General features: G+C 40.6%; 3 protein-coding genes across 3 annotated transcripts in view; 1 reads left to right on the forward strand and 2 right to left on the reverse strand.

The window, feature by feature from the left end:
• Nucleotides 1-113: 113 nt before the first annotated feature.
• Nucleotides 114-8,196, reverse strand: LOC104875582 (cytochrome c oxidase assembly factor 5). Its single transcript, XM_010643228.3, has 3 exons — nt 7,990-8,196; nt 4,000-4,083; nt 114-2,026 (listed from the first exon to the last, which is right to left on the reverse strand). The coding sequence occupies exons 1-3, from the start codon at nt 8,086-8,088 to the stop codon at nt 1,985-1,987; spliced, it is 225 nt and encodes a 74-aa protein (XP_010641530.1). The 5' UTR covers nt 8,089-8,196; the 3' UTR covers nt 114-1,984.
• A 57-nt stretch (nt 8,197-8,253) lies between these two features.
• Nucleotides 8,254-17,078, forward strand: Unc50 (unc-50 inner nuclear membrane RNA binding protein). Its single transcript, XM_019210516.2, has 6 exons — nt 8,254-8,582; nt 9,307-9,590; nt 10,720-10,840; nt 14,781-14,920; nt 15,000-15,101; nt 16,755-17,078. Exons 2-6 carry the CDS (start codon nt 9,311-9,313, stop codon nt 16,889-16,891), a joined length of 780 nt encoding a protein of 259 aa, XP_019066061.1. The 5' UTR covers nt 8,254-8,582; nt 9,307-9,310; the 3' UTR covers nt 16,892-17,078.
• A 5,564-nt stretch (nt 17,079-22,642) lies between these two features.
• The window catches only part of Mgat4a (alpha-1,3-mannosyl-glycoprotein 4-beta-N-acetylglucosaminyltransferase A), a 109,511-nt gene continuing 107,668 nt past the window's right edge, over nt 22,643-24,485 (reverse strand). The window contains exons 15-16 of the mRNA XM_010643224.3: nt 23,203-23,315; nt 22,643-23,073 (exon numbers count right to left, since the gene is read on the reverse strand). Of these exons, the coding sequence (XP_010641526.1) occupies nt 23,047-23,073; nt 23,203-23,315 (140 nt within the window). The 3' untranslated portion in view covers nt 22,643-23,046. The remainder of the gene's footprint in view (nt 23,074-23,202; nt 23,316-24,485) is intronic.

A 24,485-nucleotide genomic window follows, 5' to 3' on the forward strand; every position in this document is an offset into this window, starting at 1 on the left:
TACTACTTCATACCCAGTAGAATGGCTGTAATCAAAACAAACAATAACAGCTACTAGAGATGATATGGATACTGGAACCCTCTACATTTTTCCTGGGAACATCAAATGGTGGTGTAGCTACTATGGAAAATTTTGACAGTAATCAGAATGTTAAAGATGGTGTCATACTCCTATAATCTACTACCAGGTTTATACTTGAGAAATAAAATGTGTCCACAGAAAGCTTGTTTACAGATAATCATAGCTTTATAATAGCCCTAGAGTGGAAGCAATGCAAAGTTAACTGATGATTGGATAAATAAAATGTGGTATGTTTATACTATAGAACATTATTCAGGAGTAAGTAATAAAGTACATAGATGCAAAAAAAAAAAGTACATAGATGCTGTATATTGATGAACCTTGACAGTATGCTGAGTGAAAGAAACTAGTCACAAAATGCCACATACTATATATACTGTATTTTTATTTATATAACAAGCCCAGAGTAGGCAACTCTGTAGAGACAAAGTATACTTCGTGGAAGAGGAGAAGAATTGAGGAGAGACTGCTGGGGGTATGAGTTTCTCCTTAGAGTGATGAAAACAACTTGAAATTGTGGTGATGGCTACACCCTCTGTGGATACAGTAAAAATAATACTTAATTGTATAGTTTAATAGTGAATTGATGGTATGTGACTTTCTCCAAATAAAGGCTCAATAAAGCTGTAAATAAACAGAAAAAAATGGGGTTATGTATGAAGTTATAGCACTCAGGCCTAGAAGTTTAGTTCAGTGTTAGAGTGCTTGTGTAGCATATGAAAGGCCATGAGTTCAATACCCAGCACCACCAAAAAACAAGCTGTAGCACTTAAGTAATCAACAGTTATTGAAGAAATCCATTTTTCTTTACCCTGTGAAAAACAGTGAACACAGCAGATCTCAGTGATATTCTGGGGGAGTCTCACAACTTCTGATGAACCTTGACTGAGCAATACAATACCTTGATTGCTTTATCTCCATTTAACTGTGGAGACACTATGGCTTTTCATTGATCTTCAGTGCCAAAAATAAAGTTGGAGGGCTGTAGATTTAGCTCAGTGGTGCTGCTGCCTGTCTCAAAAGTACAAAGTCCTGAGTTCGATCCCCAGCACCAAATAAATAAAGTTGGAAACTTGGATTCCTATTTGGCTTTACTGAGTGAATATCTGTTGTTTGGGTTTGCTCCACTGCCCTTTTTAAGTATTGCAGATCAATCATCCAGTGTGATTCTAGTGGTTGTTATCAGTCACAGGCCTGGCCAAGGTCAGGTGCCTGGTGATCCAGGGAAGACCCAGGTCTCAGTAGGATCTGATAGGGAAAGTTTACTCTCTCCCTTTTGGATCTCAGATGTTAAGGGTATGGGCTTAAGGCTGATACTGGCTCCTTATATGGAGTGTCGGCCTGCCAACAGCCGAGAGAGGTAGAAGGAGCCCTGGAAGTATCCTCTAGGCTGGCATCCAGCTGTGCCAGTGGAGGGTTTTAAAGTTTCGAAGTTGGTACTTCATTGAATCAGTGCAAAAGGACATTTCTTCTCCAAGGAATAAAATGTAGTTTATTTAAAACCAAACAGGACAAACTGAATAAAAGAAAAAGTTTTATCCTAAACTTTTCTAATAATCTTCATCTTGACAGGCTTTACATTATTGACTCTGTCAGTCACATTAGTGGCTTCCCAATATACAAACTTTAATTTGATTAAAGAGTCCAGTTTGAAAATAACCTTACCATTCCTTGTGTTTTAGGACAATCCTTAAAACTGCATCTAAACTGATCTTCTAAAAACAATGTAGATCAGGAGAAGTACTTCCCTTACACATATTAAAAGAATTCATGTGTTTTTTCCATTGTTCTATGGAGAAAACTCATCCAACCAAACAGATACAGCAAAAATGACTGGCTTTTCTACTTTAATAACCAGAGAAAATCCTTTGTTGGTTTTCATCTTGTCTTCAGCAAAATGGTATCAGTATCCTTTTCTTCCTCTGAATCTTGATCTGGCATCCAACTGAAAACAAATTACAATTTAATCAAATTTGGTATAATATAATTAAGTAAACAATTTTGGTAAGAGGTGTCACTACGTGAAAGAAACCAGTTTCCATCAAAATAAAAAAGGCCATTGTCAGAGCTACCTAGAAGAAACACAGTAATAAACATTCCCTCAAAGACAATAAGGGTGATTGATAAAGATTTTCCTCTCAAACTATGTTTTCCTTTGAACAATCAATATACAAATTCCTAAAAACTTTTTAAGTTTTATTTAGGTTAATATTCAGATGTATTTGAAATCTTTAAATAGTGATAGAAAAAAGGACAAAATCCTTAAAAACATTCAGTAACACATAGTTGTCTTGGTGTTAAAAACCCTTAATGTGAGTTCCTGTGTCTTAGGGTGATGGCACAGTCCTTGATGTAAGTCTGAGTGCACCCACTTCACAGTGGCGAGCAGAGTGGAGACTTCTAACAGCATAAGGCCAAACTGCATAGAAGGTAGTGTCATGCTCAGAAATTCCACAGGAAGGAACTATTTTGGAGGTGGACCTGGCAGTAAATCCAACACAGCCATATGGGAAAGCCAGCTACTTAAATCATCTGAGCACAACAAACTAAGCTAAGAGCCATATTTTTAAAAATAAATCTTTAAATGTGAACCACGGTCAAAATGGTGTACTGTTCATACTATAAGAGAACAGCAGATTCAAACTCTTAGGACATATGTCGGAAACAACAAAATTACCTATACACTAATTACAGTCATCATGTTTCTGGTATTGCCACGCCTGTGTACGTTAAACTTAAGTCACGGTAAGCATGATATGACTCCACCCTCAGTAGGGATGCCTGCCTTGGGGAAAGAGTGTAGCACCTGCTAGAGTCTGCTAAGAAGTTCCCTGGACTGCTCTTTCTAATGCTACAGTAAGTGAAGCACTGCAGAAGTCAGGAGCACTTTTACTTTATTCTGCAGGAGGTAGGTAAATTATGAAACGGAATTTGTTAATATTTTTGGAGATCAAAGAATGACCTTCAGGTAAGGAACTTCAGGGAATTTAAATCCAGTCATTCGATAGGTTTGCATAGTACAACTCACTGTTATTGCTTACCATAATTCTTCTGACTTGTCAATGATCTAAACATGCTTTGAAATTACTGACACATCTGAAGGTTTCATTGTACTTAGGTAACAAACTATGTGAAGCAAAGGGAAAAATCCTTCCCTGTATTAAATGACAAGAAAATATGGATGAGAGCTGTCACTTGAGAAAAGACAGTATGGCCAAATTTAATCACTGGATCTGATAGCTCAAATTCTTTGTTAAATTTCCCAGGTCATAAACATCTATACCCTGTTTCTTTTTATGAATAAAAGGGATGGGTTTTACAGTGTATTTCTTAAACTAACCAAAGCATGCTCAAGTTCAAGCTACTGCCTTATTTAGGTGATGTGTACGTCTCATTTCATAATTTTTTCAATTAAAGTGTTCTCAGCTTTGATTCTGAAGATCTCTAACCAAAGATTAGCACAGAACCAAAAGATTTAGTACTCTTTTCTTAGGGCCCCCTTGTACAATCCATCACTCCAACACTCATACATACTGACACATTCTTCTAGCCACCTGGGCAGAAGTGCGTACACCTTCAGCCTGCACAGTATGGGTCTGTGTATAACGCTGAGTGACTTGAGTTCACAGTGACTGCCATCAACTCTGACCCATTTCCACTAACTGAGGTTTCATTCTCACACTTTCTGGACCTTGTGAAGGTCAGCACAGCTGTGGTCTGCATCATGACAAGGTAACAACCACCAAAGAGGGTCCTTCATGAACTACCTAACATTTAACTCCTTGGAGTAAGAGCTATTGTCTACATCCTTTTTTCCAAACTATACCACTGCAACCTATAATTAAGTCACTCAAATACTTAGCCCTGGGTAAGCTATTTTTTTTAATTCAAGGTTTTTACAAATCTTTAAACACTTACCATTGATCTTTTACACTCAAAAAATGAGTATTTCAGAGCTTTGCAATATCCTTCCTTCAAGCACTCCCGAGGGGACTTTCCTTCCTGTGACACATAGAACAATATAAATACCTGGGAAGTTTCCTTCCAGAGTTCAAAACAACTGTCCCTCTAAAAAGTTCTACTAAAGAGAAAAAGTTAAATAAGAAATGGTTCTTAAAGTGTTTTGATTGTTGAAGTTTAAAGAGAAAAGGCTTAGAATGGAAAATTTTAAAATAACTTTTAGGCATTTTAAGGGAGCTCTTGAATTTTTGAAAACACTGGTTTCAGTGGAACATTTTTCTTTAATATATTTACATAAAAATCTAGAGCCTGGTATCTTTGGCTCCTTAGGGGTGAAAATCGTCAGTCAGACACCCTAAACTCAGAACCTTGTTAGTGTTGGTAGGAAACAGTTTACTCAGATGCACGTGAGGGAGGCTGGGGACCACCTCCAGGAAAGTGTAACCCCATTTTACCTGCAGCCATGTTTTTCGTTTTTCCCCTCCAGGAAACCTTCATTCTGCAACCCAGCCGGGCGGAGGGGGGGGGCACGTGACTCCCCCAAACCTTTACTTCACCAGTGACAGTCACACTTTACGAGTTTGCACTGTGAAAAAAGCTTCCAGGTACCATCCCTGTGGTGTTCCTGTTCCTAGGAATCTTGGCCACTTTCTAGTCTGGGTCCCCTATTTTAGTTGTCATTGACCTCACTGACTCAAAAGTGGAGAGTGCTGTGGCAAGCTTCCTGGTGCTACTCTTCTTCCTCAAACTCAGGAGGGGTAAGCTGTCCACATGATAGATATGGGGGCAGATAAGACTAGCTATATAAGCTGATGCTTCCCAAAACTAAGATGCTATCATTTTCACAAACTTTCAACATACGCTGCTAACTGCCTGGTAGAAAGATCCATCTAGATACATTAAAGCTGAGAGAAATGTTACTTCACCCACCCCCACTCCCAGTAAGACTTCCTTGTCCCTTAATAGTCACATTGCCTTTTCAATCAAGCACATGACTGAGCTACATTTCTGTGGGCTAGTCTCTGTGACTTAGTTCTTTTTGGCCAGTGGGCTGTTCGGGAAATGTGTAAAAAGGGTTTAAAAAAAAAAAAAGGCTAGTCCCTAGTGGAGAGATAAAAGACTATAAAGCCTGATGATGTATGTGGTAGTGAGGCTATCTCAATCATGATAACAACGTCCTGTCTCCTGTCAGTTCCTAGGGCCATAAATTAGCAGTATACAAGTCCCTGGAAGACAGGAACATCACCAAGGCCCTATTCATAAAAGACGTAAGAGCAAAGGCAAGAACTCTACCTTGTTTAAGCCAATGTTAAAATGTACTCATATCTATATCCTTATTTACTTCCAAGCTTTTTTGCCTTCTGAGATCAAAACCAGCCAGTGCTGCCAAAAATAGCTGTGCCCAAAAACCAACATGGTAGACATTTAACTCCCTGGGTTGTGAGGATAGCAGTGGAATCTGCTCTCAAGCTCTCCTGCCCCACCTGTAGGTGATTCTGAAGAGTCAGCAGTTCTGGCAATTGAAACTTTCTGACCACCAGGCGTCATAAAAGTAAGAAATATACCCCAGAGGTGCCTTTTGCATCTGCTTTCTCCTTACTTCTCTGAAATTTACATTCTTATCACCATCACTCTGAGTTTCTCTGGGTCCCTACAGCTTTCTCCAGTGAGATGCTGCAGATTTCAAGAGAGTTTTAACTGTGCTGACAAGGAGTGGCTATACCACCCATCTGCCTGAAGATCAGAGTAACATATATTCCAGAAGCTAAGGAACCAAGACTCCATGAAGTGGCCACACAGAGCAGCAGCTTCCCTTAGCATCAGAATTCTAGTGGGGGTGGTGTATCAGCGGTGACCAGTGACACCACCCACAAAGACAGCAGATTGTCTTGAATTGCAAAGTTCAGTACTCTGCCTCACCACTGCCCTTCCATATTAGCTGATGTCACCATTGAGGATTAACACAAACTACAAACACACTTCTGATGGAGGGACTGTATGTAAACAGCAGCCTCTTCTGGAGAACCACGTTCAGCATCAGTAAGGCTATGTAATGGAGGAACACCAAGCCTGAACCAAGTATCCTGGTCATAATCTCTGTGTAAGGCTTTGTAGCTTTCCAGAGACCCACTTTCTCCTCATGGCAAAAGGCATCCCATTCATCAGTACTATATTCTCTAAACTCAAGCACTGGTACTTGGAAATGTGTTTATTCAATCACTGCAAAACAAAACAAAAAAATCCTCAACTTCTAAAACAACCAACCAACTTCTTATTCTTGCCGCTAGTACTATCCACGTTCTCTCCCATTGCTCACCTCCAGGGCCTTCCTGGTAGTGAAAGTGATGATTCCAGCTCATCTGACACATGTGGGCTTTCATAAGAGACTGCAGTGTTCTCAAGCCTCCTGTCACAGTCCCCATGATCCAGGTCCTCCCACATCTCCATGCTTCTACACTTGCTGTGCATTCAGATCCTCCTCATGATCACAACAGCCACCACTCCTTTATTTGATAAACTCTTACTCAGCCTTTAAAACTAAAGCTCAAAGGTCACCTCGTCTGTGAGAAATTTTCAAATTCTGAAGCACAATCAGTTGCCCTAAACTGGACTCATTTTTTTCCCTGTGACTGTAAACAAATATTTACTAAATGGCTTACACAGGCCTTACTACTGGAATTTGTCTGTCTCCCATCAGTAAAAGTTCAGGTCAGAAGTAAATACATTTTTGTATCACCAGTGCCTGGCACCATGCCTGCCACTGAACAGGCATTTATTTACTAGGACCTTGTTGAATAGACACTAGTGAATAAAACAGCAAATTAAAAACAACCCTGGGTAGGGGAGTCTGAAACCACAGGTGCCTCAGTTTCCTCATGTGCATAAAGAAGTTGGTTTTGATAATCTCATAATAACGCTGAAGTTTTACTAGACACTGGGAGTTGACTCTAATTGCTAAAATCAGTGAACCAGGCATAAGTCGTGATTCAGTATAAACATTAATAGAGGGCGGCCATCCAGTAATCATTTTTTTTGAAACGCAAGCAGCCCTTTGAAACTACATCACCAAATGCAGAAACAACTGCACACAGCTACCTGACTGCCCTCTCATCAGGCTTCTGTAAGGAAGAGGCACTTGTGTGCTTTACTCGGACTCAAAAACTCGAGTCCCGGGTCAAATTTGAATTTAATTGTGTCCCACAGCAGTCAGGTAGAGAGGATTAAGGAGACTCGGGACTGTAGCAAGGGAAGAAAGAGGGAAGGGGTACAGACGTGAAAATTTACAACTTAATGGCCAGGAATGTAGAACATTTCAACTCAAGAAACAAATTACTTATGAGAAAAGGAAGGAATGGAAACAAAGTCGGGGGCGAGTGGAAGCGGGGGTGGGGGGTGGGGTATGGGATGGGATATGAGAACAAAGATTTGTCATTTAAAGATACAAGATCCCAATGATAAATGTAACGTACTATATACTTAAAACGTACCAATAAACTCAACGAAAATAAAAAAATTACTGTAAAACCAACTCAAGACAAATATAACAGATTCAGGCCAAGAGAGAACCTGCTAGCCCATACCGTGCACCAGGTCAGGTTTATGGGACTCAACATAATTCTTTCCGCACATTCTCATCTCTTAACACGCTCAAGTACTTATTTTCCCTGCCTCCAGTATTTAGCAGGCTTCCAGCATTCAATAAACGTTTCTTGAACCGATACGGCTTAATATTTATAAAAACCCGACGGGGCGGATATGGTTATCTCCCATTGAACTCCAGAGGGAACACAGGATCAGACAGCTCAGGCATCTGCCCGAGCTCAGTAACTGGAGCTATGACCTGCACCCAGGTCGCGATGGCCACCGCAGGCCGACAGGGAAACTTCTGCCGAGCCCTGCCACCTGAATGCAGGCGCGGTCACCACCCGGAGTGCCCGGCCGCGCTACCTGGAGCACACAGTCCGACTGGAGCAGACATGCGCCCAGGTCCTCCTTCAGGCCCGCGCACGCGCCGCCCTCTGGCTTGTCCTCGTAATAACGGGGCATGACGATGCCTCCCGCCCGCAGCAGCCTCGAACCTCTGGGTCCCCAGTCACTACCACCTGTCTCGGGGGCAAGCGACGCCCACAACCGGAAGAGGTTGAGGTAACTTCCGGCATCTTGGTTGTCGAGCGGAAGGACTACGAGTCCCGACAGGCGCGCGCACGACCGGAAGTGGACACGCGTGACGTAATGCGCGCCCTGAGCGCCGGCTACGTAGAGGGAAGGAAAGTTAGACAGGCCGCGGCTGGTTTCAGCTGCTGGGCAGTGGTGGCGAAGTAGCTCAGATCTCGATTGGGGTCACACCTGAGCCGCAGGTGAGACCTGTAGGCTTCTCCCTCGTGCTACTTGTGTTCGCGCGCGAAAGGGCCTTTCTTCCGGCAGCTCGTGGCCGGGCGTCACGGCGACCCGACAGAGACCATTCCCGCGGCTGACCCCTGGGACCCTTAGCCCACGCTCGAGTTGCTGGATAAAATCAAGGGCTCACATTGGAGTGACAGGTAAAGTAATAATTTTTAAGCATTTCTAAAATATTGCGTGGGACTCATTCTTTGCTTGTTCGAACATCCAATGTAACTGGGCAGACTTTTTATTCGCTATACTTGACAGCCGCATCTGAGGCCCCGGGCTACTGGGGAGCACCTGGGCAGGGCGGGGAAGCCTGCGAAGTTGATGGGGACAGGCGACAGAGGTGTGGGTGTGGGGATCAGGCGATGACCTGCGCTCACTCGCCTTCGGACCAGCTGGACTGGACTCCCAAGCTGTCATTCCTGCAGGTGGATTATTTTTCTGGGAGTAAAACACTGTGGAGTTTTGCTTTGTTCTTATATCACGTTCTAATGAACGAGGAGCTTGCTGGTCGCACTACGCTGACGGACCTGTGTGAATAATGTTGCTTTATAATAGACTTAAAGACTGAAAGGCTTGTGATTTTAAAAATCAGAATTTGGGGAGGCTAGAGAGAGGTGAAGTAAGAAGCAAATGGATCATGATTATGTGTTGTTATCTGATTCTCAAGGCGTGGCATTGCCCGAGCGGGAACTGAAATCCGCAGTTTTCCCCGCCCCTCAGCAGGGACTCCGTTCACCTTTGACCCCTGACCACTCAGAGGGTGGAAAAAACAAAGTGACCTCCCTCCCTGCTTCATAACTCCAAAGAGAGGGGTGCGGTAGCCAACAAGTTTCTTTGGATTATATGTAAAAGGAATTTTTTTCTTCCATCTAGGAAGATGTTACCAAGTACTTCATTGAATTCCTCAGTGCATGGGAATGGAGTCTTGAGTTCCAGGGATGCAGCAAGACACACAGCTGGAGCAAAGCGCTACAAATACCTCAGGAGGCTTTTTCGTTTTCGGCAGATGGACTTTGAGTTTGCTGCCTGGCAGATGCTTTACCTATTTACTTCCCCACAGAGGGTTTATAGAAATTTTCATTACAGGAAACAGACAAAGGACCAGTGGGCCAGAGATGACCCTGCTTTCTTGGTCCTGTTAAGTGTCTGGCTCTGTGGTAAGTCTTAATTTTTTTATCTGCCATAGAGTTGAAGAAAAAAATATACTGTTTCAGAGTAGGCTTGTCATTTGGAGGCTCTTTTGATATGTGTTGTGGATCTGAATTTGAGGGCATTTGTAACTGTTTCTTCCTTTTCCCGGCACCTTCAAAAAATCTCATAAGAAAGAGATGTATTCTTCCATGTCCCAAGCAGATGCCCAAGTAAATTAAATTACTACTTCAAGACTTTGAAAAGCAGGGACAAGATTTACTCTGTGTCTTTTCGCTACTGCAAACTGATGTCCAAATCCATCTTGCCATGAAAAGGAATATCAAAATCGGAAGTTACACTTCACAGATAGGCTAATCAAGAAAGTTCTAAAACTACTGATGTGAACTTGAAAACCTGCTTTTACATTCTCCAGTAGTGTATTGAATGGGTGCCAATCATGTTAAACTGTGTAAGGTTTTGAAGTGTGTGGAGTGTTTTTCACCTTAACTGGCTTTCAGATGTCCTCCTCTATACCAGCACTGTTCTGAATGCCACGACTACATGGTGAACTATTATGGCCAGAGCCCTGCTCTGTAAGCTTCATAGATCTGCATTTCAAAGTGGTTTGCATTTCTACATCAGTTACATAAAACAAAGAATCTTTGGAGTTTTATTTTGGTGTCTGTATGGAAAACTAGTGGCCAAGTATATTAACTTTCTATTGCTGGGATAAAATATCCGAGATAACCTAAAGAGGAAATGTTTATTTTGGCTCATGGTTTAGGGATTTTAGTCCATAGTCATTAGCCCGTTGCTAGGGGCCTGTGGTGAGGCAGAACATGGTGGGTAGTTTGTGGTTGAGCAGAGCTGTTTACCTCATGATGGTGGGTAGTAGAGAGAGAGAGAAAGGAGCTTCAAGGAGGGTCCTGACATCCATTTCTGGGGAACAACCTCAGGGACCTGACTTACTTCCACTAGTCCCTATCTCCTAAATATTCCATCTCCTTCTGGTAGCATCATAAGTTGGCAACCAAACCTTTCGGACATAGGCCTCCAGGGGACATTTAAGATTTAAACCATAATACCAAGGAATACGTTCTGTATCCCCAGAACCTAGCACAATGTCTGAATGAATCTTGTAAATTTTTCTTTCAGTTTCCACTGTAGGATTTGGTTTTGTGCTGGACATGGGATTTTTTGAGACAATAAAACTTCTCCTGTGGGTAGTATTCATAGACTGTGTGGGTGTTGGCCTTCTGATATCAACCTTGATGTGGTGAGTACCACGAACTTTGGTTTTTTAGACACTGTAGAGTATTTATTTGTTTCCTTCAGAGGTACAGTAGCGGATAGAAATTGAGACCAAGATGAAGTAACTGAAATGATCAGTTTTGCTGCCAAGGGGTTATAACTTGCCTTCCTGTGTTAGTACTACTATCAGGAAATTTTTTAAAGGGATGCTCTATATGTCAATATAATAGAAATAATGATTATATAATTATATAATAATGATTATATAATAGAAATAATGATTATATTATATTAACAAAATCCCTAGTTTTACAAAAATGTTATGCTTTTGTCATTTCTGCCTAAGTTTTATGCTGGCACCATTTCCTTCCTTTGTCAGTGGGGACAACTTCCAGATGTAGGGCAGTGTGCTGTATTAGACCCATTTAGATCAGAGGATTACTTTATAGAATCTTACTTTGAATCTTTCCTATTAGATGAAGTGCACTTGAAAAAGAATTTAAAAAAAAACAACTCTGGTTCCTTCCTGCTGAGAATCACACACACAGATTTTATTGATTGGGTTTCCAGTTAACTTTGCCTGGGATTGACGGACACGAGCATTGTTCCTAGGGTAACGTGTTGGGCCTCCGGAGTGTGCTGCTTGGCACTGACCTGCAGGCTGAGGGCAGTGGTGGAGCAGGCCTGGTGGTCAGTGTGTATCGGGAAAACTAGGTGGAGTATTTTTTTCGCAGAGTGACCCAGGTTCAAGTGCTGGCTCAGTCATTTGCTTAACTTTAGACTCAGTCTCCTCTGTAATACAATAGAGTTGATGGATTTTGTCAGATTTCTGTAGAGCACTGTACATTCCTGGCACATGTTAAGTGCTCAAGATACAGTAGCTGTTAATATTTTAAACAAGACTAATCTCTAATGATATCAACCTTTGATTATCCTTTGTAACTTCTGACTGATAAACTGTAGGTTCTGTGTTTGCTAGGTAGTTAATAAATGCTGCTCACCATTAATCTAAAATTAATACTGCTAAGTACTGTAAATTACATATTCATTATCAAGGTATTCATGGAGAGGACATAGTATATGAAAAAATTGAAGAAGTAAGGCTTTCAGAAGAGTAGAGTTTGTAGCAAGCATTCTGCTAGGAATGCAGTGACTGGCGGCGACAGAACCTAAGTCATCCTGGAGCTCAGCACCTTTAGCAGGAGTCTGTGTCAGGGTTTCCATTAAATAGACAAGGACTCAATGTACTGTTTTTGAAAATCCATGTTGTACCGTGAATCATATGAGGAACTAGAAATAGAAATGGTTCCTTGTAAATTTGATCATCTCAGAAGTGACACATGAATTAACATCAGGTGGCACTTTCACTTTAGGGAGAAAGGATTTTGAAAGAGTGAGTGCAGGGGTGTAGAAGTGTGGAGCAGCATACTTCGTCCAGGGGCACAGGCTGACACTGAGTGGCTGGGGAAGAGAAGAGACTAGAGAAGTTGTCTGTAGTGCAAGTCAGAAAACACTTGTGGCTTGGAGGAAGGCGGAGTGGTGGAGCTTGGAGGGTGTGAAGGAAAGCTTCCCTGTTGGAGAGAAGAGTGCAAAGAAGGTAGAACAGTGGGAGTCTGAGGAAGGGCAGAGGACGCCCAAAGGCAGTGGTGACAGGAACAGAAGTGAGATGGAGTGAGAGTGCCTGTCACAGCAGGACACGGTGAGGGCTGGGTGGGAGCAGCAGTGGTGGGGCCTTCTTCAGTAGAGCCTGCAAGTTTGGGGCTCAGTGCTGAGCATTAAATGTTGGGCAAGTAGAACCCAGGAGCTCATGAAACATTTAGTGGGAACAAAGGTCACAGGGCACTGAGGCAGAGGGCTCAGTAGTGTGGGCCCCAATGAGCTGTGAAAGGTGCCATTCACTTGCAGGTGGGCAAGGAAGCACAGTGGCCTTTGTGTCCACTGAAGGGATGGCTGAGGGGGCAGTGGCTGTGGGAAGGAAGGGGCCTCCTGGGGAGTCGAGGACAGGCTGCTGCAGGCAATTCTAACTGCACTCATTTATGGACATCAGATGAGAATTCCATGTATGTATACAGTGTTAGCTTTTGTCTCCTTAAATATTCAATTGTTTGTTTCTGGTAACTTTTGGGCTTCTAGTTCTTTATAAAATGTGTAATAAATTGTAAACTATAGTTGGCCTGCCTATGGGACACTAGAACTTAGTTCTCCTGTGTCTGTACTTTGATGCTCTTTATCCACATCCCTCTGTTGTTCCCACCCTTCCTGCCCCCTAGGGACCTTTTCCCTCCTTTCATGAGAACAGCTGTTTTGTCTTTCACTCCTGAGAACAGGTGGAACTGTGGTTTCGCTTATTGCATTCATTCTGTAGATTTTTAGTTCGTGTGTTCTTGGCTGAGACAGAGAAATGTTTTGGTAAGTTGTGTCCAGGTGAAGCAGTATTATTTTATCTAAGTACAGGACTGTTTATTATATTATACCATGTTTTGTTTCTTTATCTTCTATTTTTATCTCCACTGTAGGAAGAGTATTTTCTTAATTGTATCCTTGAATTGAAATGCAATGACACATAAAAAGGTACATCGGCTTTTCCCAGATGTTTATAATAAGTGATCAGTTTTGGCTTTTCTGTCCCCTGGATATATGGTATTCATTCATAGCTGTGTTATACTGGTAGGCACGTTGTAGCATTGCCCAGCACTGGAGCAGCTGTTTTCTATGTCCAGATCTGCCACTGACCACTTTCCTCACCTTTTAATGGGGGGTTGACACAGGTCATAGTCCTGGAACACATCTGCTGTTTATTCTTTTGGTAATGTCATTTATCCACACACTGGTGAGATTTTTGTTTGTTTTGTTTACAGTGGAACCAGGGCATTTGCACTGAGCTACATTTCCAGCCCTTTTTAAAATTTTGAGACAGGGTCTTGCTAAGTGGCTACATTGCCTGGCTGGGCTCAAATTTGCAGTCTTCCTTCTTCAGCCTCTTAGAGTGCTGGGATTAGGCAGCTGATGAACGGATGACTTTCTCTCTTCACTTTGGATTTGGCCTTTGGACTATGGGCTTCATATGCAGATCCTTACTCTGGGCATCTTCAACATATTATGTCCATTCTGAACTCCCATACTCTGCTCCATCCTCCAGACTGTCCACCTCTGCTCTTCTCCCTGGAGCCTGCTGTTAGGGAGACCAGGTCAGAACACCTGTCAGACACTTCTTGCAACTCCACAATGGCTTCTTGTTACCAAGAGTAAAAGCAAGAAGTCTTTAAATGGCCAGCAGCCCCATAAGAACTGGCTCTGTGTTTACTCTCTGACTATATTTCCCACTCTAGATCTCGATCACAGGCCCTCTGTGCTTCCTCATTCTGAGAGGCTAGCACCACCCCATCCTTGGGTCTTCACCTATGACCATCATGTTTAAGACAGAATTGCAAGTGCCCTCTGACATCCAGTTAATGTTCTGGTCAGTCTGCTCCCCTGCAGTTGAAGGCAGAGATTTTTAAAAAAATTATCCTCATTTAAAAAAAAATTATATTAGTACATGTTTGCAAGACATGATGATTATATTTATTGGGGGAGTTTGTACATGTACCTAGCACATCTTATTTCTTTTTCATCCCCTTCCCTCCCATCCCTCCCTGCTCCTCCAACTCTTCTTCCCTTTTGCAGTTTTTTTTCATTTCTTTTTGTTAATTCCTTTTCCCTTCTCCACCCCACCTCCATCTCCATTGCCCTTCCCATTTGTAAAGATCTCCCTACTTCCTATTACCTTTTATTTTGCTCTTTTATTTTGGGTTTCTCATATAAGAGAAACCATGTGATATTTAAACTCATGCATCTGATTCATTATAGTCTTGAGGTGGAGTCAGAGATCTACTGGAAGTTAGAGTGGTGTCTGGTACATGGCAGGTAGTATTGGTGAATTGATTGTATTGTATTATTAAAGAAATGTGAATTTTGCTCTTCAGGTTCATCTCCAACAAGTACCTGGTGAAACGACAGAGTAGAGACTATGATGTGGAGTGGGGCTACGCCTTTGATGTACACCTGAATGCTTTTTACCCACTCCTGGTCATCCTGCATTTTATCCAGCTGTTCTTCATCAACCGTAAGTAACAGTAACTTCTCAAAATATTATCAGATAATGTATATGGATAGAGATTCACTGTCTGCATTTCTTCTGGCAGATGTTATCCTAACAGATACATTCATTGGATATTTAGTTGGAAATACCTTATGGTTGATTGCGGTTGGCTATTACATCTATGTAACCTTCCTAGGATACAGTGGTAAGTACCCTTAAAGAACATTGGTTGAGGACGTAACGGAGAAGAGATGCTAACAGTATAGTACTAATAGTCTGCCTGAGGGGCACTGTGCAGGAACTGTCTTATTTATTCTTCCTATTAATTTTATGATTCAGGTTTACTCATTTTTCAAGTGAAACTAAGGCACAGAAAAGATAAAGTAACTTGCCCATGGTCACACAGCCAGAAAGTGGCGTATCTGCTGTATAACATTTCATAATTTCAAGAAACCACACTGAGCCACTTTTATCTCTGAGTTATGACGGGAATCCAGGACCATTTTGCTCTTACTTCCCTTGCAGGCTCCAAGTTACTAACACCACAATGGAATGAGGAAAGGTTGGGCCTGACGTAGGGGTTCACAGGTGCACAAGCTAACATCCGAAACCTTCTGGCAGCAGGCTTTTGCTCAATTTTAATTCTTGTGATCACTGTGATGGTTCTGTAGATGCTCACAGACGATCAAGCTCAACTTTTATTGACCTTGGGACATATTTTCAAATTTGTTCTTAAATCCTGCTTTCGGCTCATCTCAATATGACCAAAGAATACTCCTCTAAGATTGCTTAGCAATACGTATTTTATGTCTCGTACACATGTGTATAGTTATGTGTTCACACACATACAGCCTTTCTTTTCCTGTTACCCTGGTATTGGGGTACCTCACTGTGAGTATAAACTGTCCTCACACCTGGTAGCTCCTCTGGTCACTGTGCCCACTCCATTCCTTGGCCAAGGGACCCTTAGTCTCCCTCATTGAACTGCCTTGCTTGGGGCATCAAGAATCCTTTTCTAGTTTGAGGAGAGAGATCTGTAGTTTTTGGTTTTTTTTTTTTTTTTTTTAATACTTGGGCTTCTAATGAATTTTTAAGCTGTGGTCAATGCCACACTACAGAACCGCAAGTTTTCTAAGTGGACTCTGGACACTGACCATGCAGGGCACTTTGAGTGCAGCTGCCTGCACTTAGGAACCTCCCATGTAAGAACTATTTGGGTCAGAATATATGGGATAGGGGCCTGCTAAGTAACAGTGGGTAAGAAGCATGGGTACTTGGGGCCACATTTTGTATTGTAGAGTTTTTTAGTTCTTTCCTAATGCTTGGGTGTGATGTTCTTTGCACTGAGAAATGCAAAAATTCATTCTTTACTATAACACCCTCTTTGTACTTTCTGAGGCTGGGCATGGTGGCACACACCTGAAATCTCACTCACTTGGGAGGCTAAGGCAGGAGGATCACAAATTTGAGGCCAGCCTGAGCAATTGAGACTGTCTCAAAATAACAATGGGCTGAGGGTGTAGCTCATTGTTATAGCACTTACCTAGCATGTGTGAGGCCTTGGATTTAATACCTAGCACCAAAACATAAAACAGGCTTCTGTGGCATTGTTCTCAGTGTTTTCCTCCCAGCCTGTTATTCCTGCTTTGCTCCCGTTCAGCCCTCATTTGCAGTAGTGCTTTTCCCCATTTCCTCTCAGCTCTGAAGAGCAAACAAAAGCACTGTATATGCCACAGGCTGCGGTGGCTAACCAGAAGTTTCATTGTCCTTTGGCCCCACTTTGAAAAGAGCTGTCTTGCAGAATGTTCACTTTCACAGGCCTGTTTCCTTTATAAGTCATTCTTGATTTCTTTTCCAGCACTGCCATTTTTGAAAAACACAGTGATTCTTCTCTACCCCTTTGCACCGCTCATTCTGTTATATGGGCTCTCGCTCACGCTGGGGTGGAACTTTACCCATGCCCTGTGTTCATTCTACAAGTACAGGGTGAAGTGAGTGAAAGCCTGCTGTGATGTTCCATCTAAACTGTGGTAACAGTCCCAAGGAAGGAAGTTCCTTTAAAATCTGTAAATAAACTACTTTTGTAGATATCTTAAAGATGTAAAGTTTACAATCTGAGGATATATATGTTAACACTATTGATAAGTGCATTCCTTAAGACTAATGTACATTTCTATAATAAATATTTTTAAACTAAAGCATGCATATTTGTAATATTTATACTCACAGAGCTATATATATAATGCTAAGGGCCTGAGGAAATAGAAATATAAAGCTTATTTTTTAGAGAATATGATAATAATCATATACATGTTACTGACAAGGTGCTGAATGTCTCCCCATTTCTAAGCAGGTGGCTAGGGGACTCCTTCTCACCTCCATAGGGTAACTCACAGGAACCACTGTACAAGAGGTCCTGACATCAGGTACAGTGTTTTTTTGTTGTTTTGGGGTTTTTTTGTTTTGTTTTTTTATGGGGAAAGAAAATACAACAAAGGATAAACCCTAAAAAAACAGACTAGAGTGGCCCATGGGAACTATCTTGTGCATGTAATAATGCAAACACCTGCATAAATACTGATAGTTACTGTCTTTAAGTTTTTTTCTAAAGACTTCCCAGAACTTGACCAGAACCCAAATAAAGTACTCCTGTTTATAAATGAAAATAAACCAAGTGTTATATCAATTCTAAAAAAACCACACATTTAGTTCCACCTATCTTTATTAGAAGGAATCTTAAACTCAACATGGCTTTTAAAAGTTTTTTTATTTCAAATACACATGAACGGCTGTAGCACAGAAACAGGGATGAAAGGCACAGTCAACAGGACCAATTATTAGAATTTCAATTATAGCAGCAAACTTGAAAATAAATAATCTTCCTTTAAAAATCCAACAGGTACCTAAAGTATTACTAAATATATTAACCATCCAATCCATGAAGACATTTTAAGGAAAATATGTACAATACATTTGGAAAGAAAAGTCTGGCACAACCTGGCAGAGAACCTCTGGCAGCTTTGGGGGTGCTCCAGAGTCTCCGGATGCAGAGGAGCCTTTCCAGAGGAAGGGTACGGAACCGTGCAAGCTTTAGTTCTCTTTCCACAAATGAAACATAATTGTTAGGCTTAGCAGATTCAGAATCTTCCTTTAAAAACGTATTGTCTCTACTGAAATGGAAGTATCAAATCTGCTGGCAGTGCATCTTACAGTACTGTCGAGATCAGCCATTTTTAAGGCTCAGAGAATATGTCTTCAAAGGAATTTTCACCAAATTTGGGCAAATGGAACATTTCAGGTAAGTAATAGAATGCTAACCAAGCTGACGTACTGAACCTTTGATTCTAGGACAATTTGCTAATGACTAATACAATGAAACTACTAAGAGCAAATAATACAAGATAGCCTCCCTAATGTCCAAGAGTATTAAAAGATTCCCCATGAGGAACAATCCTTACTTCAGACCAGTTTTAGCACCGCTGTTCTTTCCATTTTACTGCAGCTTTAACAAAAGAACTCAGGCTTTGTGCAAGTGCTTCCCCTCAACACTTCTTTGCAGTCTTAAATAAGGTCACCTTCCTCTTGGCCCAAGCACACATTGAGTGCCAGCTCCTTTCCTCTTTAGTCTTTGACAGAGACCTACTTGTGCCCAAGCTGGAGAAAGGAGTGCTTCAGGTAAGAAGAGTTTACCTAGCTGTGATGATGATGTAAGTGTACCTCTAACAAAATCCTTGGTTTGGTTGCTATTTAAAAAATAATAATACTGTCTTTTTAGCATTGTATATTTACATGCACTAATTAAAATAAACATACTAGTTCTGTATTGGTTAAGATTAATTTAAAATCTTACCACTTAAAATTTACAGACTATAAATATTGGTACATAGCTTGGGAAAGGTTCCTTTTCTATAGAGATTGGATTGGATATTAATGTTCTCTTATAACATGAAGATATGATTATGACACAACTTTGTGATCTTCTGATAGTCTAACAGCCTCTAATGTTCTTTCATTTAGCTCTACTGGTCTTACATCAAGGCTATGGCAGTATAATAAAAATAAACGCAAAAAAATTAATGGATAAACCAAAATACAAACTTCCTTAGCAATTAACAGCTTAGAAGCAGAGGTATTTTGGAAAACATCAAAGTATAAAAATTTTGTTGGCACAAGTAGGGTTTGATCTGTGTTAAAATGATTTTAAAAACAAGTTCCTCATAAAGGCAGACATTTCTTCTCTTAGTTTAGTATCTGATTTAAAATACCACTTTTCATCATTCTTCTGTACAGTCTAAATCAGTATAAACACCTCATCTAGGAAAGAACATTCCTTACAGTCACACAGTCTCATTCCTGCAGCTCTTTAACAAGATGTTACCAAAATGCTGCAGCTCTTTTAACTAAGAATCTACTAACAGAGACTTAGATTTCAGGCAGAGAACGTTCTAGCTGAAACCCAGGAATATGATTTGCTAAAGAAGAGTCTACCCATTGTTTATCAAAATAAAAATACAGCATATGACCAGGAATCAAGGATGAAGACTTCTCCTCTTTACCACTTTCAAATAGGTATTACATTCATTTTCTGCTGCTACAGAATGAGTCACAGATCTAACAGACAGAATACCATCCAGTCATGTCAGGTCTGCAGGTCAGAAGTCCAAGTCAGCCTAACAGCGCTGTTCAGGATCCCACAGAGCTGGAATCATGGTGCTGGCCAGGTTGGCTCTGAAGTCAAACCTACTTCTAAGCCTCTAAATGAACATATGACCTGCATTTGGTTCCCGTGGCTACAAGGCTGCTAGCCCATTTTCTTGCCTGGCAGCCAGGGCCTCTCCACATGCCCACCCTGTTCCTTCTCTTGCAGCCCCTTCCCCTTTAAACCAGCAAATGGTATTCTGAGTCATCCTCTGAGGAGACTGCTTGCAAAGGGCTGACATTAGATTAGTGACCCTGGATAATCTCCCCTCTGCTGTAGATACCATGGCATAACCATGGGTTGTACAGTTCTACCCACATTCAGGAGAGGGGATTATATTATACATGGCCACAGGGTGTGGGTTACTTCTGATTCTGCCTCAGTACGAATACACACTGCTCTTAACTAGAACAATCTCCAATGTGCTGTTTCCATATAATCTGACTTTTGAGAGAACACTGTTGGGAGACGATTTTGTTTTTCCCTATTATGAAAGATTTAAAAGAAGCCTTTACAACTTTGCCAATGGCTTTTTAAATAGTCACACATTCTAATTCTTTACAGTGCAGCCACTGCTTTGCAAAGCCAGAGTCCCTTTGTTTAAAGACATCTCTAATGGCTGAACATATATCTACATGTGTAGTCCACATGCTACATTGTTTACATTAACTTGTTCTAAAGTTTTCAATCACTTTTTTTTTTTAATACCAAGGATTGAACTCTGGTCCTTGCACTTGCACACTTGCAAGGCAGGCAGCGGAACCACTGAGCTAAATCCCCCAGCCCACTATCTTTTTTTTCACTATATGGTATGATACAGTGCATGCTAAGAACACATGAGTCTAACAGAACTCAGATATCTTGGATCTTACCCCCAAATACTCATTTGCATTACAATTATTCATGTCTGCTTTTTCTTTTTTTTTGAGACAGGGTCTCACTATGTAATTGAGACTGACGTGGAACTCACTATGTAGCCCAGGCTGGTCTCAAACTGCCTTAGCCTCCCGAGTGCTGGGATTACAGGCATGCGCTACCATGCCCAGCTTCCATGTCTGCTTTTAACCTCAGTAATGAATTCTGGCTTCTAAAGTTTCAAATCAGCACTCTTGACAGTACCATCCAACAAAACTTCAGCAATGAAGAAAATCATCTGTATCTCTGGTGTCCAATTTGGTGGTCACTAGCCACATGTGGCCAGTGGATACTTGAAATGTAGCTAGTTCAGATGCAGGAGTAAATTCTTTATATTTAACTTAAATAGCCACTATGCATAAACAGTGGCTACTGTATAGGCCAGCATTGCTCAAGAGTGGATAGTTCATTCTGAAACACACGCCAGATCCCAAACTATGCCCTTCTACACATATTAGTCCACCATGTGACACTTCTCATCCACTACATTGGTAAAAGTGGTTTGGTGTATTCATCTTCCAGTTCCACATACTCTTCACTTCCTCCCGCTCTGCTTCAACACTACCCTGCAGGGCTCCTGTGACAGTTTTTTGCTTGGGGATACCATAGCTGCCACTGATTGCCTAGTGCCGGATGGGATAAAAATGGAGCAACTAACACAAGTCACAGTGCCTGCCACAGTGGACTGAGCAGCACTTATTACACACTGGCCTCAGGAGCTCACTGTTTGTCAGAAACACACACTCCTCCCTCTTATTTTCAGAGTATAGCATTTCTTCCTTAAAAGTCACAGTTGGCTACTGAGGAACCAAACTCTAGGGGACTCTTAGACCCTTCTCCACAGACTTTTACCTTCTGCTACTCAGTTGCTGATATACTAAAAGCTTGGGCCAACATTTTATAACAAAATATGCCTCTTTCTGAAGAAATCTGCTCATGGGCACTGAGCTAAGGAAATTGGAGAATATAAAAAGTAAAACAAGATCTAAACCCCCAATAAAAAAATTCCAACTGGACCTGGCTATAAAAATTGACACCATGGATTTTCCAATCAAGAAAAGAAACTATTACAATAGTGATGTAAGTAACTGTACTATGTCAATGTTTCCTACCTTTTCCCCTTCATAACAATGCAGAGAAAATGATATTGCTTGGAGCTATTTTCTGTGCACACCGGGTCACCAATGCAGTTCCCTCCAGGCTGGACACCACCAGATGGGATCTCTCAGGGCACCATCAGGGGCACTCAGAGCCCAGGGCATCGGTCTCAGCAAAAGCCCACTGGGCTGTCAGAGCAGACTGGCTGGGGCCCATTCATACCTTTACTCTGTAAAGATCACTGATTGCTGAGAATGATGAAATTCTTTCTTGATAATAGCAATATTTGGAATTGTGTGCATTAAGAGTAATAAATGCTCTTTTTGGACACTATTTACCTCTTACTTCATAATGCAAAGCAGAATTAATCATTCTGGAAAAGCCTACAACTACTACAATATCTTTCACCAAAAATCAGTATTACATTTTTTTCTTTAAAATTATACCCGTTGTGACACATACAATAACATTACATATGAAACATTTTGTCAGAACTCAGAAAACGAGAGCAGATATAAAAGGACCAAGAGGACAGAACGCATCTAAGTCAAATTAAAGACAAAGATTAAAAAAGAGTTTCTCATCTTCAGCTGGAGGAGTTAGGCATCAACTCACTGGTGATTGAGGTCGAGTATGTCCCACCTGCATGCTGAAATCCACCACACTGATCTCTCATGGCTGTGTACCATATACAGTACAGTAAAAGAACCCTCAAGAAGGATGTTGGTCTTTAAAATCTTGGCTTTAAAAGAATGACAAATGCCTTGAAAATATTTTGTTCAGAGTCACTGTGATTAGAAAAGTACTTCAGTTAAGAAATCCATCTATAATCAATCTTAATGGCAGTGCATTTGAAAAATGGCACTGATCTGTAATGTTTGCATTTCCAAAGAAAAAATATAGAAAGAACTTAAAAAAGCAAGGTAACTGGTTTTCAAAAAAAGTATCAATTCCAAAATTTACTGCACAAAAATATGTACTTCTTAAGTGTTTCTAATAAATTAACTCCATAACATTTGTATATTTATATATTTATATATATATATATAATCCCTGATGCTCTATAAAAGAGGGTCTATAATAGTAAAATAACTGAACTTCAAAAGTACCCCCTTCATAAAATATATTTAACATTATTTTTCTCAAATTTAAGGAATGTAACAATATGTACAACTCTTATGTATTAGTATAATACCAAAATAGTACAAGTCATATCAACAAGCTGTCATAATTGTAAAATGTTTTAAGTTAAAATTGGAGGACAGTGTAATTTCAGATGAGTATAATTATCCATGGGTGATTCACTTTCCAAGTGGAAATGACAATCATCTCTACAGTAGATTTCACAAGAGGTAGTGTTCAAGTTTTTAAAAAAAATCATGCTAAATTATCTTTACTTGACAGATTCAGAGGGAAAATATGTTGATTTCTTAGATGGTCAATTGGTGATTTTTTTAATATGAATCTGAAATGCAAAAAAGTGAAATGTGTAAGACCATTCATTCTCAATTTCAAAAAGGTCTTAAATGCAAAATCAAAATGTAAAAAAATAAAATAGAACCTAAGGGACTTCACTGATTTAAGATGTTCTTACCTCATTAAGAATAGCCCAAACAGCAGAATTCTGAATAACTGAAAGGCGAAAGGCTGCAATGGGGTTTAGACTGGGGTCCACCATTCCTTCTGCCACACCATTCTCAAATTTTCCTTCAAAACAAAAATAGTACTTACTGGACAGTCTGGGATAAACACACTAAGTCACTGATTTATGGCGGGAAAGAAATACACCAAGTATTTCCAGTAGATATCTAAACAAGAGATAAATGACTTTTCCCTTTTCCTACTTTAATTCAACTTCTAAATGTTTCATGAATTAGTGTGTGCCGAAAAACATCAGAGGCAACCTACTTAATCAGGCAGCACTAGACTGATATGCTCACTCTAAATTTTAAAAACCAAACAAATATATTTGCTCTTACATCAACAGTGTTTTAACTTACAGGTTTTTAGTAAATCAGGACTTATTCAAACTTTATCAAAAATATAATCTGTACTATTTTTCAGGCTCACTTCTCGGAAGGTTAGGTCAGCAGTCACATATGTCAGTGATCAAGTTACACACACATGCTGGTTGGCCTTTAGCTGGGGCTCAGTGCACACGTGGTCTCCCCACAGGCACATCTGGAAGGGATAAGAACTAATAATGCCTTCTCTACGTGGTTCCCACACAAAACTCCTTTAAAAATAATGAGCTTTAAAGAAAAAGCTCTTCTATAAGAACAAAGACCAAAGACTTCTATAAAAGGTTATGAGGTTGTGTGTTTCTTACCAAAGTTTTCCTTCTATAAGGAATACTATACTACTTAAAGTAATAAAATGCTGTCAGAAAAGTGGTAAAAAAAAAAGGGCTCCATTCTAACTCATTTTCTCTAAGCCAAGAGTTGGCAAACTTTTCCATTAAGGGCAGCCTTTTTGACCAAGAGAAGACTGAGAATACTAGGTAGATGCTTACATATAGGAAGAGAAAACAAATTCCCACAAGTGCTTTATTGATGAAATTCACTATCTAGTGATAAGTACAATTTGTTTTTACTGGAAATGTAATAAAGAGAATATAAGTCTTTTTTCCTTGGGACAACTTCATTTAAATGATTTCAAAGTTAGTGATTATCAAATCTCAGTGCACCTATTCATCTGCTGCTACTCATCTACAATGATACGTTACATACTTTGCTTTGGAAGGTCCTTCCACACCACCCAGGTACTACTGAATACTAACGCCAAGTGACAAAGGATTTTTAATGGCACACATTAATCACTCAAGTTATTTACAGAATTCTATTAGATTCTTTTCTTTGATACTGACTTTTTAGTGTA

Source organism: Fukomys damarensis, unplaced genomic scaffold (assembly GCF_012274545.1).
Source record: "Fukomys damarensis isolate Sample0158 unplaced genomic scaffold, DMR_v1.0_HiC HiC_scaffold_9, whole genome shotgun sequence".
Classification (NCBI taxonomy): Eukaryota; Metazoa; Chordata; class Mammalia; order Rodentia; family Bathyergidae; genus Fukomys; species Fukomys damarensis.

Bases quoted from the DNA above. Each gene is read 5' to 3' on its own strand.
- Unc50 (XM_019210516.2), top strand. From the start codon at position 9,311: ATGTTACCAAGTACTTCATTGAATTCCTCAGTGCATGGGAATGGAGTC. The intron at 9,591-10,719 runs GTAAGTCTTAAT...TTTTTCTTTCAG, and splicing joins GTTAAGTGTCTGGCTCTGTG to TTTCCACTGTAGGATTTGGT. The intron at 10,841-14,780 runs GTGAGTACCACG...TTTGCTCTTCAG, and splicing joins CTGATATCAACCTTGATGTG to GTTCATCTCCAACAAGTACC.
- LOC104875582 (XM_010643228.3), bottom strand. From the start codon at position 8,088: ATGCCCCGTTATTACGAGGACAAGCCAGAGGGCGGCGCGTGCGCGGGC. The intron at 4,084-7,989 runs GTAGCGCGGCCG...TATGTGTCACAG, and splicing joins AGTCGGACTGTGTGCTCCAG to GAAGGAAAGTCCCCTCGGGA. The intron at 2,027-3,999 runs GTAAGTGTTTAA...ATTTGTTTTCAG, and splicing joins TTGAGTGTAAAAGATCAATG to TTGGATGCCAGATCAAGATT.